The sequence below is a fragment of the Orussus abietinus genome, unplaced genomic scaffold, assembly GCF_000612105.2.
Source record: "Orussus abietinus isolate OABI.00-Male unplaced genomic scaffold, Oabi_2.0 scaffold299, whole genome shotgun sequence".
Taxonomy (NCBI): Eukaryota; Metazoa; Arthropoda; class Insecta; order Hymenoptera; family Orussidae; genus Orussus; species Orussus abietinus.
The window spans coordinates 73496-94780 of record NW_019394498.1 but is presented as its reverse complement, the minus strand read 5'-3'; the positions used below and the strand labels follow the sequence as shown (position 1 = coordinate 94780).

At 48.0% G+C, this 21285-nt stretch overlaps 1 protein-coding gene across 2 annotated transcripts in view; it reads right to left on the bottom strand.

Moving 5' to 3' along the window:
• Positions 1-30: 30 nt before the first annotated feature.
• Positions 31-21285, bottom strand: part of LOC105694379 (fatty acid synthase) — a 25321-nt gene continuing 4066 nt past the window's right edge. Inside the window, exons 1-10 of one of the 2 annotated variants that reach the window (XM_012414989.2) lie at positions 14944-15028; positions 11518-11717; positions 10381-10734; positions 6566-9714; positions 5001-5460; positions 4561-4924; positions 2979-4465; positions 1962-2899; positions 1629-1865; positions 31-1550 (exon numbers count right to left, since the gene is read on the bottom strand). In XM_012414989.2, the coding sequence (XP_012270412.1) occupies positions 1449-1550; positions 1629-1865; positions 1962-2899; positions 2979-4465; positions 4561-4924; positions 5001-5460; positions 6566-9714; positions 10381-10734; positions 11518-11626 (7200 nt within the window). In that variant the 5' untranslated portion in view covers positions 11627-11717; positions 14944-15028 and the 3' untranslated portion in view covers positions 31-1448. Of the gene's footprint in view, positions 1551-1628; positions 1866-1961; positions 2900-2978; positions 4466-4560; positions 4925-5000; positions 5461-6565; positions 9715-10380; positions 10735-11517; positions 11718-14943; positions 15029-21285 lie in introns of those variants that run through there. The other variant, XM_012414988.1, reaches the window with a different exon arrangement.

Sequence of the window (21285 nt, the reverse complement as noted above, 5' to 3'; positions counted from 1 at the left end):
CAGCAAGAATCCATAAAATCAGTTCTTCCGTTTCGTCTGTATTCGATCATTTATTGAATTATGTGTTACACATTCGGAGCAGCAAAGATGTGTGGCGTTGTGCACATAAACGAGCGTGTAACTATAAATTAACGTACATAAAGGTGCGCTCCAGCGACCTGTAACGCGCTCCCGAATTGCATATACGCTCAGCGACAGACATTCGCGAAAGTCTTATAATGGTGATGTTAAATATACATTATTTACTACGTGCATTGCGTACATACACACATACGCGTGTGTCTTTCCCCCGCTCTTTGTCTATCTCTCGCCGAAATCTTGCGCGTTCGTTCGTTCGTTTCACAACGGCAAACGGACAAAACGAGAAATCGAAGGTATCTAAAAAAAAAAAAAAAACAGAACGACATCTTTAAGCGTATACTTTACAAGCTGCGCATCCGTGCGTTACGTATCCGCCATTCGCATTGAGAAATAGATTCTCAAATAATTCCCTTTAACGATCCACTACGAGAGATTACTACGAGAATCGCCGTAAAAGCGTCCCGGGATATTCCTCCCGAGGGCCGCCGACGGTTCCACCGACTTCCGCTATTAAAATCGTCATGGATCATCGAAGTCGAAGGCAAACCGTTTATGCCGTCCGTTAAATCACACACGAGCGACTTTATGACATTACGCTAGTAAAATAAATACGTGTCCTGGCGGGACTTGATAACGGTCTGTCCACTGACCGCCTCCAAGTCCCGCGGGAACTTCCGATGGGCTTTTGCGTAAACTTAACGCCGCGAATACACGCGCAAGATTTGCTCTTTAATGACCGCTTTGACCAGAATTCGGGAAGCTGTAACCCCTTGCGCGATGGAACTACTCCGTGGGAAGCGTCGTTCTCCGAATCCAGCCGAACTTAACTATTTACCGAGACTTTTTACGGAAGCTCCACCCACCTAGGAGAACGCGGATCCGGATTTAACGGAATATCGCGTCATTCTGAGCGGCCCCCAGCGAATCGTTCACACCGACCAGCCCTTTCGCCTTGCATTAAATTACTAACAGCCTTACAAACGAAAATTAACCCGAGTCCGGCTTCGACGGCATGGGTCCTCTCCGGTGCATCGACTCACCGTACAACGGTGATATCTTAATTTATTTAGTCTCGGAAGATCGTGCCGACGAAGCCACGTCGAGCGTTCGACACGCGCGAGGAATGAAGAGTGACGCGTAAGGGGAGTCCTAGAAGAGAAGAGAGATTTGTACAAAAGGAAACACTCGCGTGTTAGAGAGGCTAATACTAGTGCCGACCGTTAACCGTTAATCTTTAACGAGCCTCCTAGTGGGTGAGGTGTACGAGATTAAAAAATACGAGGAACCCCATGCGCCTTCGAAACGTCCTGGAATCGCGAAAATCCATCTAACGCCAGCCATGACACTTATCGGATTCTCGCAAGATTCTATGCCCTAAGGAAATCTGCAATTTTCTTCACGCTACTCCCCGACAAGATGGTCCTGTGGTTGCCAGCCAACTCCTCCACGTGAATCTTCTGGCAGCAGATCTGCAAGGGAATCGATTAACGACCACGAATAACCGACTCTCGCACATCTCCCGCAGAGGTTCATCTCGTTACCCCTACCTCTGATAGGCCGTAGTCTTCGTTAACCGAGACGAAGTTGTCCTTCGCTTTGAACAGCGTGATGGATCCTTGGAACTTGCTAGTTGGCTTGTACATGTTAGCTGCCTGCAGCTTCTTGAAGAACAAGAAACCAGCTGCTTTAACGTCCTCGGAATCGTAGGGTACGCTGCCGATGATTTCCACCATCTTGTTGAGCGTCTCCTCCTGCGAGTCCGCGGATGTCAGCGCTGCGTATGCCTGGGGAAAAATCCGAAAATCATGATACGAGGTTCTGCGTACCTTACCGAGTCCTTTCTAGATCCCGAGATCCTAAAAATAATTCAACGGCAATACCTTGAGGTAGGTAACGTCGGAGGAGAGTTGCCGGGCGAAGAAGGCCAACGCCTTGCGGTACCCATCGGAGATGGCGTCCGCGGATTCCGTCTGGTTGACTTTCCTCCCGATGGATTGGCTGTGAGAGGTGATGTACTCCGGAGAACCATCCAGGAGAGTCATGTGGACCTTCTCGCCGGAAGCCTCGAGCTGAAGAGCCATCTCAAAGGCCACACAGGCCCCGAAGGAGTACCCCACCAGCGTGTAGGGTCCCTTGGGCTGCACCGTCTTCATCTGTTTAACGTAGAAATTGGAAAGCTCGGAGATGGACTCCAACGGAGCATCCTTGACGCACTGGAGGCCCCAGACAGGTCGATCGAGCTCGACGGCCAACGTCTTCAGCGATCCAACCACCCCTTCGATGGCGGTGATGACGAAGACCGGAGGGCCCGTTTTTCCCTGTGTTTGCAGCTGGACCAGCGACTGTTTGGGCACGATCTCGTTCCCAGAGCACTGGAAGAGCAGCTGGTCCGGTGCGTTTTCCGCAGCCGGAGAAGCCACGGGCGTCGTCGCCGGTTCCGACGTTTCTCCGGACCCTGCGGAGAACTCCAGGAGCTTACCGAAGGTCAGGCTTCGAATCTCCTGAGCCGACAGAACGAGGTCGTAGTTCCTCTCGAGGGTCTGCTTGATCTCGGTGCCCATCAGCGAGTCCATCCCCAAGTCCGCCAGGGTGTTGCTCGCGTTAACGCTCTTGGCATCCTTGATACCGAGGATGTTTGCCACGGCGTCGATCAGACCTACTTGATTCAACGCATCGCCCGATTTCTGTTTGTCGGCCAAGACCATCGACGCCAAAACTGGATGAGGTTGTTGAAGGAACGTGTCCACCGTCGCGAGACAACTCGCCATCCGCTGCGGGAGGGTACCACCCACCTCGGTATCGTTGTCACCCATGGTCTCTGTAAGATCAACGATAAATTAATAAAATTATCATGTTTAAAATACAGAAAGTAACGGAAGAATGGTCGCTACACCCACCTAAGATGAGACCAACGTCTCCAATGGCGCCCCATTGAATCGCCAAGCCGGGCAGTCCGTTGGCTTGCCTCTGTTCGACGATTCTCTCCATGGCGGAGTTTGCGAGTCCGTAATTCGTCTGGCCAATGTTTCCTCTGCCGCAAGAGACCGAGGAGAAGACGACGAAGTAATCCAGAGCGGGGCAGAGCTTCCTCGAGGCCACGTCCAGGTTCTTGGTCCCGTCGATTTTGGGCAGCGCCACGGCCTTGAAGTGAGCCTCCTCGAGGTCGCTGATGAGAGCATCGCGTAATACCGCGGCGAGGTTGAAGATTCCTCCAAGTGGCGCGATCTTGTTGCACTCCTGGATGAGTTTCTCGGCACCGGCAGGCGTCGTGACGTCCTCCGTGGATATGGCGACGTTTACCCCAAGTTCTCGCCATCTCCTCACGCACAGGGACTGATATCCCGTTCGGATGCCAGACCTAGAGGTCAGGATGAGGTATTTCGCCCCGCGGGTGACCATCCAGTTGGCAAGCTCCAGACCGAACCCGCCAAGGCCACCGACCAGGACGTAGGACTTGTCCGGGTTCATGTAAGTGCGCGGAATCGCCGCAACGGTCTTCGGAGTCGGTTGCACGACCTTCTTCGCTTCCTCCTCTCGGATCTTCAGGACGACCTTTCCGATGTGCCTCCCCGTGGCCATGTATCTGAATCCCTGCTCGATCTGGTGCTCCGTGAAGACCGTAGCTGGAAGAGGTCGGACCGCTCCGCTCTTGATTCCCTCTTCGACCAGCTGGAACACTTCCCTTTTCTCGGGACTATCCGCCTCGAAGAGGGCGTCCAGAAGGATCCCGTGGAAGCTGGTGTTCTTCAGGAAGAAGGCCATTCCCAAGGCCGTGTTGTTCGACAGATCGAACTTGCCGATTTCTAGGAAACGACCGTCCTTGGCCAGACACCTTATGCTGGCTTGCAGCTTCTCCTCGGCCAGGGAGTTCAGCACCAGGTCGACACCTCGTCCACGAGTCTCCGTTAGGACCAGCTGCTCGAAGCTGGTGTCGCGAGAGTTGCCGATGTTCCTGTCGGTCAGTTGCGGGAAGGTCTTCTTCAGGAAATCGCGTTTCTCCTTCGAGCTCACCGTCGTGAAGACCTTGCAGCCAAGACTGAGAGCGATGGCTATGCTGGCTTGACCTACACCTCCGGTTCCGGCGTGCACCAGGATGCTTTCCCCAGGATGTATGCGACCTCGTACGCACAGGGCGTAGTAACTGGTGGCATAAACTACGGGGATGGTCGCTGCTTCCTCCAAGCTCCACTTGTCGGGAACTTCCCAAGTGAAACCAGGGTCGCAAAGAACCGTGGTGGCAAGTCCGCGAGCGGGCAAAATTCCCATGACGCGTTTTCCTTTGGTATCGCGACCTGCGAACTCCAGCCCCAAAATGCAATCCTGACCAGCCAAATCTCCTGGAAGTGCATCTGGAGGCAGCTTCCCGGTAGCCAGCATGATGTCTCTAAACATAAGCAGCACGGTTTCCTAAATTATCATCAATAAGATGCTTACGAGATGGAGAAATCGGTCTTCCGATCGACTCTTCCGCAAATTTACCTGAAGTTCAATGGCGTATAGTAGACACTGCAGAGCTCGGTTCCGGGGAATTTTTCTGGCTGATAGTAACTCAGAGGACCCTCGATCCATCTTAGGCTACTGAGATCACCTCTAACCAGAGCGTTGATATAAGCGTGCTCAACCTGAAGAGACGACGCATCGCCTTGCTGGTCCAGACGCAAGTGGCGGTAGCTTCCCCACTGTCCGCCTTTCAGAACATTGGCGATAAGCTGCTTGTCCAATTGTTCCGCGTAGAAGCGCGTCTTCACCGAGAATTTCGGGGCATTCTTGTCTTGGATGAAGACGTAGCGAGCGTTTGACCCGCCAGCCTCCTGCCGGACGCATGTCATGAGACCAACCAGACCTGAAGAGAAGAAATAGTTGCCGTTATATATAGTCGAAGCCCTTTTTTAGGTCGCTTCGTTGTCTACGATACCTACCGAGAATCTCTTCTCCCTGGCTGACCAAGAGGATCTCTTGCCCATCGGCCTCGGACTTCTTCAAGGCAGCCTTCAGGCCCTCAAGCCACGAAAAGTTCTTCTCGGTGATCTGAATGATGATCGGCTCGGTCCTCTCCTCTAATTTTTTAAGTAAAACGTAAGTCTTGCCAAGCGCCGCCTGCTTCCCCACGAAAGTGAGTCCCGTTTCTCTTAGCGATTTCTGCTGACGATCGGAGTAGCAGGTCTCTTCAAGGACCAGGAATCCGCCATTCTTCACAGAGGCGGCCAGATTTTTTAGGACCTCCGCCGACTCGTTCATCAACACGTCCGCTGCCAACGCAAGGTGCAACTCCTGTCCAACTGGTGCCGTGCGTACATTTCGCGCCACAGCTTTCACACCCAACTGGTCGCAAGCCGAGGCGTAGTTCTCGGGAGAAATCGCAGCAATTTGCAGGTCAACCTAGAATAAGAACACCGAAAAGAAGTTTAAGTTGCCGAAGACCCGATAACTCTGCACTGGACTGCTGTAAATTAAGGGGTTATATGCAATTGCATTGGCGAAATTCAAGAATTTTTTTTTCATAACTAAAATGCATTATTTAATAAAAAACAGAACGTGATTTCATAGTACAATTATTGAACTTAATATATCATTTTTTTTTTGTCAAGATATATTAAAAATTGGCGAGGTACAGCAATTCTCCAAAAAAGTTTCTTTTTTGTGGTGACCACGATATATCTTAAAAAGTTTTTCATCGATAGGCTTCAAATTTGTCGGGATCATTCCACACGTGAAGGATTGCTGGATGAACGAAGGATTTTACGAAATTTCGATTTTTATCAAAATGGTAGTGGTTTTGACTGAAAAATCACTTTTTTAGGCTTATAACATTTTTGGTTTTCCTTAATAAAACAGTAAGTTTTCATAGAAAAAATGAATCCTTCGTTCATTCAGCAATCCCCCATGTGTAGAATGAGCCCTAAAAATTTGAAGCCGATCGGTGAAATACTTTTTGAGACATCGTGATCACCGCAAAAAAAGAAACTTTTTCAGAGAATTGCTGTTCCTCGCCAACTTTTGAACATATCTTAACAAAAAAAAAAATGATATATTAAGTTCAATAATTGTACTATGAAATCACGCTATTTTCGATTAAAATAATTCATTTTAGTTATGAGAAAAAATTCTTGAATTTCGCCTATGACAACTGCATATAACCCCTTAAGGGGATGTGAAAGTGGCATCTGAAAGGTCAATCGTTCATGAAATTTTTCTCCGAACTGGGTACGCCGAGTCGTTTAGAACTTTACAACGTGAATATGGAGACCCTAAGATAAGTCCTGAAACTCGCGAAATTTCATTCTTTATAAAAAAATTTGAAAACATCTATAAACGAATTTTTCAAAAATTGAAATTTCATGAGTTTCAGGACTTTACATATACCTTTCATATTAATAGTGTAAAGCTTGAATCGATTCGGTACATCCAGTTTGGAGAAAAGTTTCATGAACGAGAACTCTTTGACGCCACTTTCACATCACCTTAGAAATAAACTGGGTCTTACGGCGATCATCGGCTCGGAGAGAAGAATGTCCAAGACGATGGGAGCGAGAAGAGATTCGGTCCGTTCATCGGCTACTTCGACGGCCTTGATCTTCAGTCCTCCAAGGTTCTCCTTGGCGACGTGCAGCAAGACGGTTAAAGCATGCAGCTTGGCCTTGTCAGGGTCCTCGACCAGGGAACTGGAGTTGTCGTAGGGCACGAAGACGTATCTCTCGTGTTTCGGAGCAGCCTGAGTTTGCTGTCTCCTCGGCGCCAGAGAGGCCTTTAACCCCCTCAGCTCGACTCCGCCCGATTTAACGATATTCACGTCTTTATAGTTGTGAACGGGGAAACCCTCTTCCTTCACCTCGGCGACGAGTTGCTTGTGCAACGCCGGATTGATGGCAACGTACTGCAGACGGGTAGGCAAATAAAGGTCCCTGGTGCTTTGGCTCAGGATGGAGAACTGGAGCATGGTGTCAATGAACGCGATCCAATCCGAGGACCAGGTAAGTACTCCCGAGATGCCTCTGTTGTCCGCCGACTTGATCCCCTGGAAGATGTTGCTGTAATCGTACCCTCTCAGACGAAGGTCCTTGTACACGTCGCTGGTGTTCAGCCTAAGGAGTCCAGGTTCCTTCGAGATAACCGGAGCCTGCAAGTCGATCTGGTCCTTCTCTATATTTTCAGAAGCCCGGATCTTCCCGGTGACGGCGACGGACCCACCCTCGCAGATCTCGAAATCCCCGGTGCCATCGAAAATGTTGATAAGGAACTTGACGGAGCCCTCCTTGGGCATGATCGTCGCGCGGTGGAATTGCACGCCCTCGAGGACCACCGGCAGCTGCTCGAAATCGACCCCTCGCAATTTTGCGAAAGTTTTCCAAACCAGGGTGAGATATCCAGTCGCAGGGAAGAGTATCCTGCCGTCTATCGTGTGACCAGCCAAATAGGCGAACTCGTCCTTGGAGAGGTCCACGTCGATGACGCTCTCTCCGGAATGGGCGCTCTTTCCGCCGAACTTGGCCACGTCCCACGGCAAGGAATGGTCCCATTTGATGATGGAGTTGATCATGGGCGTTCCTCGACCCACCGGGTAATTTACCGGTGGGTACAGCTTGGCCAGCTTCGGTTGAGCCCCCGCGTTGTAGATCTTTCCGATGCTGTTGAGAAGGAAGTCGAGGTTGTCCGAGTGGCCTCTCATGTGCAGCCCCACGTTGGTCACGGTTGGCGCCAAGGACCTGCGCAGGATCGCCTGGAGCAGACAATGTGGAGCTATTTCGATGAGGATGGCATTGTCGGGAACATGGTCCAGAGCTTCCTGGAAGAGAACCGGGGACAACAGGTTGTTGACGTGGTAAGCAGGGGAGCTGAGCTGCGCCAGCGACGTTCCCCAGGCAGCTTCTGGGATGGAGGTGGAGATCCACCTTGGACTGCGAGGTTTGGGGTTGGGGATGATCTTTTCCAGGACGGCGCGCAGCTTAGGCCCGGCTGAGGATATGTACGTGCTGTGGAAGGCCACCCCGGAGCTGTTGACCACCCTGGCGAATATGTTCTCCTTCTTCAGCTCTTCCACGAATTTCTTGACCGACTCCAGGGGCCCGGAGACTGTGACGGAGTCGGCCGCATTGTGGCAAGCCGGCGAGACGTCCGGTGGGCACTTCTTCTTGGTCTCCTCCCAACTCAAGCCCACCGCCGCCATTCCACCAGGTGGTAGATTCGAGTCGAGAATCGATTTTCCTCTGGAATACGCGGCTAGGACGGTCTGCTCCGGTGTGAAGGTACCATCGGCGTACGCACATCCTAATTCTCCGACTGAGTGACCGGTTATGAAATCCGGCTGGATGCCGAGCAACGTCAGGACGTCCACCAACGCCACCTGAATCGCCGCGATGGAGACGAACGAGTTCAAGACGTTGTGGAAGGTCTCCTCCTCGCTGTCGTTGATGAGACTTATCAAGTCGATGCCCACAGGTTTCAGGGCCTCGGCGCAGCGACGGATGCTGCGCTGGAACGTCTCCAGGCGGAAGAGGTCTCGTCCCATCCCGGCCCACTGCGATCCCATCCCGGAGAAGATGAACCAAATGGGTCGCTTTTCGGCTCCGCATTCGCCGATTTCTCGGGTACACTCTTTCCCCAAAATCTGGTAGCCACGGAAACGATGGCCAGGGATATTGTTCGCGTGAAGGTCGTGGACCAGCGCGATGAACTCGTCGTCCCTTTCGTGTTCCCTGACCTTGTCCAGGAAGAAGCCGACGGCCTCCTCCGTCCGACCGGACACGGCCACGATTTTCGGCAAGGTGGCGTCCAAGACCGGCGACAACTTTGGTTTCGGATTGCTTCGCAACAGCAAGTGGGCATTGGCCCCACCAAACCCGAACGAGTTGACGGCCCCCAGTCCGCCCTTCCAGGGTGTATTCTTGTCGACCACCTGAATCCTGCCGTCGCTTAACGCGGGTATATCCTTGTTCGGGGTCTCGAAGTGTAAGTTGCCAGGAATGGCTCCCTGCTCCATGGCTATGAGCATCTTGGCGATGGAGCAGAGGCCGCTGGCCGCCTCCGAGTGCCCCATGTTGGACTTAACCGAGCCGACGAGCAACGGCGACTTCCTGTCTTTGCAGAATAATTCCGCGATGGAGTTGACCTCCTCGGGGTCGCCGACCTTGGTGCCGGTGCCGTGTGCCTCGACGTAGACCACGTCCGCCGGGTTGACGCCCGTCTCGGCGTACAATTCGCGCATCAATCGGTTCTGCATGCTGCCACTCGGAAACGTGATGCCCTGGACCTTGTGGCCGTCGGTGTTGACCCTGGAGTTGACCACCGTGGCGTAGACTCGCTTAGCGTCCCGAGCCTTTTGCAGATAAATTACCACGAACGCTTCCGACCTGACGTAGCCGTTACCCGAGGCATCGAAGGCCTTGCACATGCCATCCGGGGACAACATGCTCAGTCTGTGGAACTGGAGCGAGTTGGTGGGCTTCAGAAGAAGACTGGCACCCCCGACGATGGCCGCGTCGCACTGGCCCGTCTTCATGGCGGTGATCGCCTGGTGTAACGCCACCATGGAGGACGAACAAGCGGTGTCCACTGCGAAGCTGGGCCCGTTAAAATCGAATGTGTAGGAAATCCTGTTCGGGAACATGGCGCGGCAGCATCCCGTCAGACCATACCCTGAAACAATTCAACCTTCAGCTAGAAAATCCTGGATTTTGAGATGCATCCACCTAAATCCCCGTTTCGACGTCGCGCATCTAATCGAATTCCAAATACAACGACCCGATTAAGCGAAATTTAAATCTATTCAAGGGGTCTCTCGAGAACACGTTACGTAAATTACATGCAAATGTCCTAGTTATGTACGCATGAGGATGATAATTCCCACTTTCGACGCATGCTATCGACACCTGGATTACATAATTTGAGGACATGAACTTGAAACTGGAGTTAATTTGTGGGCGTACACGGGGGATGGTACTTGAACTCAGAATTTTTTTAAACCGATAGGGGTTGCCCTTAACAGCTAAGAAAATTCAGAGCCTCCCACCAGAACCTCAAAAACGTTAAAATGGTCATTTTCGAAATTTGTTTGTTTATTTTTAACAGCTGTGGTTTTTATAAGAACAAAATGGCACAGCAAAACTCAACATAGCACAAACGTCTACATCACGGAAACATTCCAATGAGCCTGTTAATTTTGTTTGTGCCTCAAACTGGATTCTAGATTCCCGCAGCCTGCAGTTAGCTGCATTCTTGAATTATCATAACATCGTCGATCCGTCCGAAATCAGGATTTGATTTGATTTGATCCTATTGGATGAGATCGGATGGATAATTTACCGGTGACTTTGTCGGGATCGGCCGTCCAGAATTCGCTGGACTCCGAGTCGGAGACGCCGATGAAAACGCCGGTCCTCGAGCCCCGGACGTCGGTCGGGTTGACGCCGGCGTCGGAGATGGCTTCGTGGGTCAGCTCTAGGAGCTGTCTGAGTTGCGGGTCCATAACGTGTGCTTGTTTCGCGTGCACCCCGAAGAAGGTGGCGTCGAAGGAGGAGATGTCCTTGACTTTGCCCGTCCTGGTCGGCAAGCCGTGCAGGCCGGACGGCCATCGACGCTCGTCGTCGGTAACCAGGTCGACGCCATCGAAGAGCTGTTGCTTGAACTCCTCGATATTTGACGACTCGGGCAGGCGACCTGCATTCGATGCCCCGGCGTTAAAACGTTATAAAAAGATCGTTCTGTACATATAAAAACGTTCAAATATTTATAAAAGTTTTCTTAAAACTGGGTGCACCGAATCATTCGAAACTTCACGTGATTACGGAGGCCCTAAGGAAGAATGTGGTGCTAATGAAATTTTGGTTTATCCCAGACTAGAATCAAGAATACACATTAAAAAAAAGAAAAAAAAAAAAGAAATGAAATTTCACGAGCACCACGTTCTTCCTTAGGGTTTCCATAATCCCGTCTAGTTTCAAATGATTCGATGCATCCAGACTGAAGAAAAGTTTTATAAATATTCTGACGTTTCTATATATACGGAACGACCCTTTCATAACACCTTAAAGGGATGTGAAAGTGGCATCCGAAAGGTCAATCGTTCATGAAACTTTTCTTCAAACTGGGTGTATCGAATCGTTTCAAACTTTACAACACGTGAATGTGGAGACCCTAAGGTAGGTTTTGAAACTCATGAAATTTCATTTTTACAAAAAAACGTTGAAAACATCTGTAAAGAAATTTTCTAAAAATTGAAATTTTATGGGCGTTAGGATCTTCTTTATAGCTTCTACATTCACATTGTCAGGGTCGAAACGATACGGTACACTCAGTTCGGAGAAGAGTTTCATAAACGAGACCTCTTCACGCCACTTTCACGTCACCTTAATTAAATGGTTTCCATGAAAATGGTGGAAAGTTAATTCGACAACTCCTTCTAGACTCCTCCATTCGCGAAAATGGCGACCAAACGTTCACCTGAGAAACCGCTGATGACGATGTCGTCGTCCAGACCGTGTGACACCCCGTTGCTGACGACCGGCTCGCACATCACTGGATCGTTGATGCTTTCGAATCTGGCAGGCATTTTCGTATTTGTCCTTTAATGGCGGCTCGGAGTCGCCCGAAGAGTCGTCTCGGCGGAATCGGTCGAACGAGACAGCCTAGTGGACAGTAGGCTGAAAATAGAAGAAAAAGAATTAAAATTCAAGTAATCAATACGACAAAAGGACGGTGCATCGTTATCGACTCTAAATGAAGACATTCGCTGTACGGAGTTCTCAGCCCCGGCTCGACGTTACGACGCACAAGTGCACGTAAGCGCATCCACAAGTGCACATAGGCGATCGAGGTCGCGACAATTGCCACGAATTGACGTACAGAGACTGGCCCGAGGCGCACTTAATTCGGTAATCTCAATTGAATTCACAGAAGACCGACCAATTTGTTAATGATCTCTCGCCCGAGCCGAGGCTCGCGCGTCTCTTTCGCTCGCTCTTTCTCCGCGCGATTACAGGGGACCCGATTCTCGAGTTTACACGATCAACCTTCTTTTGCATGCAAAATTAATACTCTCGTATAAGACTTTCAAATGTTGACCAATGTCGCGACTTCGCAACAGTGCAACATTTTCTATGCGAATCCATTGGTATGCGAAAATAATCCGCGTGAACTCGAGAATCGGACGCAAGAGCTTGTAACGGCGCACGTTCGTAATGAACTTTCGCACGTCTAGGAGGCAATCGGGGCATAATCGCTCCCTATTAAGAGGATATGAAACATGTATATCTGAGAAGTAAATTCGTGGGGGAAAGTATTCTCCAAATTGGAGGTACCGATTTGTTTTAAAATTTCCCACAGGGATATGGAGGCCTTAAGGTGAAGTGAAACCCCCTTCAAATCAGTCGATTCGAATACAACACTTTGTTTTAAGGGTATTAGACCAAACTGTCCGAAACTTTGACACATCACTCCTCATCATCTAAGAGTTGTCCTGACACATTCAACATTTGGATTTTTTTTTTTAATTTTTTAACTCAGCCCAGACCAGAACCAAAATGCGGTCGAGCTCTGATATTTCGATCAATATACAATTATCGAAGGCTCTGATATGGGAAACGAAAGGGTCGGGACAATTTTATGACAATTTAGAACACTCTGGTAGTCGATAAACTCGCATTTGAACGGGATAAAGGCAAAAAAAGTGTTGTATGCGCTTCTATGCCAAAACGATGGTAATACGAGGTCTCGGAGTGAAAATTTAATTGACCTGAAAATCACAGATGGCGCAGGGGGTCCCTCTGCAGTCAATTAGGCCCCCAGAAAGCACGAATTCGGGGGATTTCTGGAGTTTTACTTCGATTTCTTTATAATTATTGTACGAAAACGACAGGTGGAGTACGCCATTTGGTACAATACCCAATATAATTCGATATAGCTGTCAATATAAAAACGAACGTCGGCAACGTAGGCATTTCGAAAAATCTTTATCGACGTTGATTAAGTTCCTCGACGTGTTTCACTTCACCTTAAACTAGGTCCCGAAACTCATGAAATTTCATTTTTCATCAAAAATTTATTTACTTATCATGGACTAGAACCAACATGGCGTGGTCTGTGCATGTTTTCGATGTTTTACGCTTCTTGGAGGCTTAGAATCGAAAATGAAGAGTTTCAGGACCTGGCTCGAACAATTTAGAATACCGTAGAAATGGAATATTACAGAGTCAGATGGGAAAATATGATAAATACTTTCACCAACGATTGCAAGAGATTGCAAGAGAAAAATCCTGCGGCTAAGGCGTGTTTTTGGAGCCAAAATTTAGTTGCAGCTAAACGTCACAGATGGCGACGTTGGTTCGTCGAAATATAAACAGTTATGAATTCATGGGATTTCGACAGTTGTGCATAGATCTTTTTATCATTACTTTACCGAAATGACATATGGAACCCCTTCAGTTCGTATAATTCTCAACGTAGACTGTAAAAGACTTCGACATAAATATAAATGTCGGTAATGGGATGCACCAGCATATGTTACCACTTGAGTATTCAGAACGGCATTACCCCCAAAAAGGAAGTAGATGAATTTTATTTTATCGACGTCGATTAAATTTCTTAGCGCCTTTCATATCCTCTTAACTAAACGAACCGACGACTCGTCTCGAGTCCCGTTATCGAGCGGAAACGATGTCTAAAGTGACACGGTCGTGTAACGACACGCCGATTGCGCGGTGCAGTCGCGGACCGCTACGCTTCTGCATATCGAGATTCGGTTGAAAAACAGAATTGAAATTGGGAAATCGTCCAGAATTATTTCCCTCCCTCCCCTGGGGAGATTCCCTCATCTCGGGGTACAAACACTTTCGGTTTCTCAAGCTCGTTATTTGACCAAAGAATTTATCAAGCGCCCAATGTCAACCGGCGTATGAACCCGCGCGTCTTTCCCAACATTTCGGATCCGCCTAAACAGAGAAGATAATACTTGCATCACATTATCAAATTCGTTTTTCCACGCAGGATTGCCACTATCACAGGCTTCGATTCTTCAAGGTTCGCCCAGAGCTTCCTCGAATTCGCGCGGAATTCATTGATATAAGTTTCGAGACATCTCCTTGAAGATACGGTGAAATCCTTCCTCGGAAGAGAATTCGAGATTAAAAGAAAATTCATTAAAATTCATTAAAATTCATCTAAATTCATTTCGAAGCCTATCTCTCTCTCGAGCGGGGAACTTCCTTTAGGTGAAGTGAAACACGTCGAGGAACTTAATCGACGTTGATACAGAAGATTTTTCTAAATACCTACGTTGCCGACGTTGGTTTTTATATTGACATTTTATATGACTGGACCGAATTATATTGGGTATTGTTCTAAATGGCATACTCCACCTGTCGTTTTCGTACAATAATTATAAAGAAATCGAAGTAAAACTTCAGAAAATCTCTGGATTCATGCTTTCTGGGCACCTAATTGACTGCAGAGGGACCCCCTGCGCCATCTGTGATTTCCAGGTCAATTAAATCTTCACTCCGAGACGTCGTATTCCCATCGTTTTGGCATACAAGCGCATACAACACTTTTTTTGCCTTTATCCCGTTCAAATCCGAGTTTATCGATTACCAGAGTGTTCTAAATTGTTGTAACATTGTCCTGACCCTTTCGATTCTCATATCAGAGCCTTCGATAATTGTATGTTGATCGAAATATCAGAGCTCGACGCCATTTTGATTCTGGTCTGGGCTGAGTTAAAAAATTTTTTTTTTAAATCCAAATTTTGAGTGTGTCAGGACAATTCTTAGGTGATCAGGAGTGATGTGTCAAAGTTTCGGACAGTTTGGTCCAATACCCTTAAAAATAAGTATTGTATTCAAATCGACTGATTTGAAAGGGGTTTCACTTCACCTTAAAAGAAATGTAGTGAAAATTTCTCGAAGAATTCGCTCGTTTATCGTCCAGAAGGTGATCACGCGTTCATCGAAAGCGTTCGTCATCTCGACTGATCCGCGTCGCGCGAGACGGAGAGATAGCCATGCGTTATCGGAATGTTTTGCTGAGAGGTTGAAACGCGAGGGGGGAAAAAAAGCGTCCAATCATGCGTTGCGTCACGCAAAGCCGTAATTTCGCACCACGTGCAATGGAAGCTATCGTTTGATAACAGCGGAGTCGTCTAACGCTCTTATTGATCCCACCGGGTCTCGATAACCCGATAGTTTCCCTCGCCGATTCCTTGGACAGCTTCTGCCCGTGCGATTTTGCTATCGAAGCCGACCGGAGAGAATATCCACGAATTCTCCACGAATTCCCCGCGTGATACTTCCCTACCTCGATAACCGTCGATAGAAATTTCCTGATTCAATCGCGAATATAAAGTCACTAGCTCCAACTCGATCGATGCATATCGCGCTTTATATCGCGCGACATTCACCTTATCGGCTTCATTGACGGCCTCGTTGAACGTATTCCAAATTTGCATCATGTATCGTGTACCGTGCATTTATATTTGTCCAGAAGGAGCGAAAAGCGCGCATCATGTAACATATGAAGGAAATATTTACAAAGGAACAAAGGCAAAATGATCGGAAGTCCATGGGCGGCCCTATTCCAAGGATCGTGGGCGAGAAGACGCGAGCATTGTTTAGAAGACGTGATCATGGCGTAAACTTCTGATACGGTTAAACCAAGACTGCCCCTAGGAACAGTGGACAGAAAGGGCACTCGGTTTTGGACCACGGAATCCAGCTGTTCGCTCCTATTCGAAAAACTCTAGTTTTGAGACATACACGCATATTCGTGAAGGAAATAAATCAAAGGGCCAAGGGCAAAATGATCGGAGGTCCATGGGCGGGCCTATTCCAGGAATCATAGGCGAGAAGACGTGATTATTATTTAGAATGCGCCTAAACAATTGATACGGCTAGACCAAGACTGCCCCTAGGAGCAGTGGACAGAAAGGGCACTCAGTTTTGGATCACAGAATCCAGCCGTTCGCTCCTATTCGGAGTACTTTAGTTTTGAGACATACACGCATATTCGTGAAGGAAATAATTCAAAGGGCCAAGGGCAAAATGATCGGAGGTCCATGGGCGGGCCTATGCCAGGAATCACAGGCGAGAAGACGTGATTATTATTTAGAATACGCTTAAACAATTGATACGGCTAGACCAAGACTGCCCCTAGGAACAGTGGACAGAAAGGGCACTCAGTTTTGGACCACAGACTCGAGCGGTTCGCTCCTATTCGGAATACTCTAGTTTTGAGACATACACGCATATTCGTGAAGGAAATAAATCAAAGGGCCAAGGGCAAAATGATCGGAGGTCCATGGGAGGGCCTATTCCAAGAATCACAGGCGAGAAGACGTGATTATTATTTAGAATACGCTTAAACAATTGATACGGCTAGACCAAGACTGTCCCTACGAACAGTGGACAGGAACGGCACTTGGTCGAGAATCATAGAAAGGAATAGTTGGACCAATTTCTATACGTCTCGTTGAGACTTACATATATCATTTTTAAAAATTAATAATCCGTGAGTCTACGAAAATATAGACTTGTTAATAGTAGATTCCCCTCGCTAATTTCGCCTCCTATATTTGTCTTATAATAAGCCATCATACCAGGCTGCGAGATATACGAAATATAGGAAAGTTGTTAATAGTAGACACATGTATTTTAAATACTTCCTACACAGGTTAAATTAATCAGGTGTGCCTACTATCGACAAGTTCTTATATTTTCCGTAGATCTCTCAGGATATGTGACTTATTGTTAAAACAATATCCGTGTACGCATGAAAATTAGAGTATTTGAAAGTTTCCGACTGCTCGTTTCGGTCCACTGTTCGTAGGGACAGCCTTATCCGTTGTTTAGGCAACAATGACATCTTCTCGAGAGTAATCCCTGCAATAGGGCTGCCCATGGACCTCCTATCATTTTGCCATTGTTCCTTTGTGAACATTCAAGGGGACGGGTCGCAAAATTGACGAGAAGAAGACGCCGCCCTAATGGTGTGTCGTCGATAGTGAATATTTCGGGAATTTTATCCGTGTGACGAGGGGTTAAGGTGAAGTGAAACACCCTTCAAATCAGTCGATTCGAATACAACACTTTTTTTTAAGGGTATTAGACCAAACTGTCCGAAACTTTGACACATCACTCCTGATCATTTAAGAATTGTCCTGACACATTCAAAATTTGGATTTTTAAAAAAAATTTTTTACTCAGATCAAATGAGAAACAAAATGGCGTCGAGCTCTCATATTTCGATCAGTATATAATTATCGAAGGTTCTGATATGAGAATCGAAAGGGTCAGGACAATTTAGAACACTTTGATAGTCGATAAACTCGCATTTGAACGGGATAAGGGCAAAAAAAGTGTTGTATACGCTTCTACGCTAAAACGATGGTAATACGAGGTCTCAGAGTGAAAATTTAATTGACCTGGAAATCACAGATGGCGCAGGGGGTCCCTCTGCAGTCAATTAGGGCCCCAGAAAGCATGAATCCAGAGGATTTCTAGAGTTTTACTTCGATTTCTTGATAATTATTGTACGAAAACGACAGGTGGAGTATGTCATTTGCTACAATACCCAATATAATTCGGTACAGCTGTCGATATAAAGACGAACGTCGGCAACGTAGGCATTTAGAATAATCTTCTTTATCGACGTTGATCAAGTTAATCTATGTGTTTCACTTCACCTTAACGGTGTAAAAAATAAACCGGCATGGTTCTCCCGAGGATGACGCTTTGTCTACAGATGGACAGATTTTGCCAGCCGCGCGTTTCAGACCGTGCACGGTTAATTTAGTATTCAAATAACCTGCCGCGAAGCCATCCGAACGTTTAACCAATCGCCGATTGGTCCCACGTGACCTCGTGACGCGATCGGCCGGACATACTTTACTCTTCGGTACCGACCGCGATTCTCGTTACCCTTTGGTCAGGGTCTCGGGGATGATGCGCGAATTGCTGGGAATTCGTTAATTGCTGCGCCGTTGGAGGAAGTGAGGAAGGAACGGCCGAAAGTCCACCAAAGAATGGCCCGCGCGTGCCTTAAGAGTCGGACAGAAAATCGGCGAACGTTGGCAAAGCCTCCCTCTCTCTCTCTTTCTCGAGCTCGGCTCGTTTCAACTTCCAGGCCGATAAGAATCCGGAGAAAAAATGCTCCTATCGGCTTTCGTGAATCACGCCTTGGGAACGCCTCGCGGAACCGAAGCTCGACGCAGCTTCTTATCGCCGTGGCATGGGTTGCAAAAGCGCAAGAGGTGCAGAGGGCGCGAAGATATGGCCGATCCAGATGAAAGTAAAAAAAAAATCGCAAAAATATGACCGATCCAGGAGAAAGTAGAAAAAATCATTGAAAAAGTGGCCACACTAGGAAAAAGTCGAAAAATCACTAATAATTGGACGAAAACAACATTCATTGTCCAATCTGACACGCCAGGCTGAACATCGCAGATAATGACTAGGTCTGAGTTTCGCGCCTCTATATATATATTTGGTGCGAAACTCTACCGAGTTTCTTAATCCAGGGAAAAGTCGAAAAATCGCCATAAAATATGGTCGATGCAAGGGATAGTCGAAAAAGAGGCCAAACCAGGGAAAAGTCGAAAAATCACAAAAATATGGCCGATCCAAGGGATAGTCGAAAAACATGGCCATACCAGGGGAAAGTAGAAAAATTGCGAATCCACCTGCGCGGTGCGAAAGATCCCCCCCCTCGACCGTACTTAACCTAGAAAATGAGTCGACGTCACCGACCGGTGCCACGTTCTCAACAAATCCTCCGACCTTGACCAGTCGGAGCAGCACCGGAGCAGGTTATTACGTTTCTCGCGAACTTCCTTTTTCCTCTATTATTCCGTCTAAGAACCGGCGCGACCAGTTCCGACTCCCTCCAAGGGGGGCGACGGTTGTCGAAAGTCGTCCAATGGCGAAGACGGAGTTCCTCGCCACTTCTCCCGGAAGTTGGCGATCTCCTTTAAGGCCGGCGTCCTACTGAGCGCGGCGCGTCGGCGCGTCGAGGATGAATAACGAATCAGGACTGCAGCGAAAGTGACGCATGTGGTTAAGCCACGGTTAAGTCATAATTAATCGCATTTCAGGTTGATTTGTCACCGTCGAGGCATCGCCGCGCCGCGCTCTGTGCGACACTCGACCCTCCCCCTTGGCGCATCTCTTGACGAAATCGTGCAGACACTCCCGAGCACTAAATGAATTTTTTTCAGCCCGCAAAAAAACGTCTGACAATTTCGCATCTCCTGACGAAATCGTGCAGACACTCCCGAGCACTAAATGAATTTTTTTCAGCCCGCAAGAAAACGTCTGACAATTTCAGACTAACGGTTCCCCCCGATATGAATTATTTAATTCGATCATCGTACAAGTCAAAGTCGAGGTAAGAGAAACTTGTTTGTCAGGCGGCGTTTCTTGAGCAATCCGCGGAATTCTCTTCGCGTCGCGCGGAATTCGATCCGAGTTTTCGCGTCCTCGACGCCGGATAACCGAAGTAATCGCTATCAGTTTCTTGAGGTGCGATTATTCCTGTATCGTGTACTTCGGCAAAATTTTATGAGTGAAGTCCCGAAAAGCGCACACCGAATAATTTGAAACTTCGTATACCCATGTATTTTGACCCACCGATGACAAATATGACAGAGAAAATTGGCGCAAATGTTATCTTTAAGGTGAGAACGATCGTTAATCATTTTATTCGTAGTTTCACATTGTTCCGATTGGTAAGGGTTTAAGAGGGAAAGGAATTAATTTGTGCAAGTAAACCGCAGGTTGTGCGCACGTTTAAAATTTTTTTCGGCACCGATAGGAGTCCTTGACGGTCAAAAAAATGCAAAACCTCCCATAACCTCAAAAGCGTTAAGATCACCATTTTAATATATCTCGTGACTCGGTGCCTTGGTAAATACCCCGAGGTCGGAATTCAAGAGAAGAGGTCGGCGGAAGTCTCAGACCGAAAGCGGCTCCTCTCGAGCTCGGTGCAAGACAATTCCCGCAAGTGGGCGATCGCGTGTCGCAATTTGCTTATCCCTAATTGCCGGATTGAGACGTTTCCCAGGGCAGGAAGCTAGACCGGGACACGAAGAAGGACCCAGCGAGTGAAACAGCGTCCCGTCTATCTAGGTCGCCCTTTCGAGGATACCTTATGGAAGGTAAATCCAGGTAACCCCGATGTGCTCGCAAAAAACATCCCGACCAAAGATCGACCAAGGATCGACCAAAGATCGACGAAAGATCGACGAAAGATCGACGAAGGAGCGACCAAAGATCGACCAAAGATCGACGAAAGATCGACCCAGTCCCACCTCTCTCTGTCCACGAAATCGAGGAGTGAGGCCTCGGCTAATTTACGCAAAGTGGATCGGCGGGTTACACGGCAATTATTATAATCAGTGCCAGGGGGCAGAAGAGGGCAGTGGATTAAAATTTCAAATGCACTCATTCAGGAACGCAAACTCGATCTTGAGACACGGCCGTCCCGAGTGGCGACGCGAACGCGACGTAACACTGCCGACGATATTTACATTGTTCCCTCGGCAAGGTAAAAAGGTGATAAAAGGCGGGAAAAAGTGTCGAGTCCTCCGACGAGCACGTGGACATGGCTTTTCCGAATTTCTAGCGAGGAGCTAAAAGGCCTCGGTATATTTGTCTAATCAAACATGTTCTCCATATGACCGAGCAAATATTGATCCGCTCGCCGATCGGCCGCGTCCCATTAGGATAATCTCCGACGGCTTTGACGTAATCGCTGTGAAAATCGAATGTATATGCCGCGACGGTTTTGACGACGACGCGTCGAGGTCGAGGAGCTTGAATGACGACCGGGTGAGTACTTGCGAATTGCGCGCGCACCGACGTATTCGCGCAATTTTACGCGTACTGACGTAATCGCGCTTTTCTGACCGCGCAAACGTATTCACGAAATTTTACGCACGGAGACGTACTCGTGGAATTTTAAGCGTACCGAGATATTCGCTCAATTTTACGCACAAAGACGTACTCACGGAATTTTAAGGTGAAGTGAAACATGTCGAGGAACTTGATCAACGTCGATAAAGAAGATTTTTCTAATTGCCTACGTTGCCGACGTTCGTTTTTATATTGACAGCTATATCGAATTATATTGGGTACGGTACCAAATGGCGTACTCCACCTGTCGTTTTCGTACAATAATTATAAAGAAATCGAAGTAAAACTCCAGAAATCCTCTGGATTCATGCCT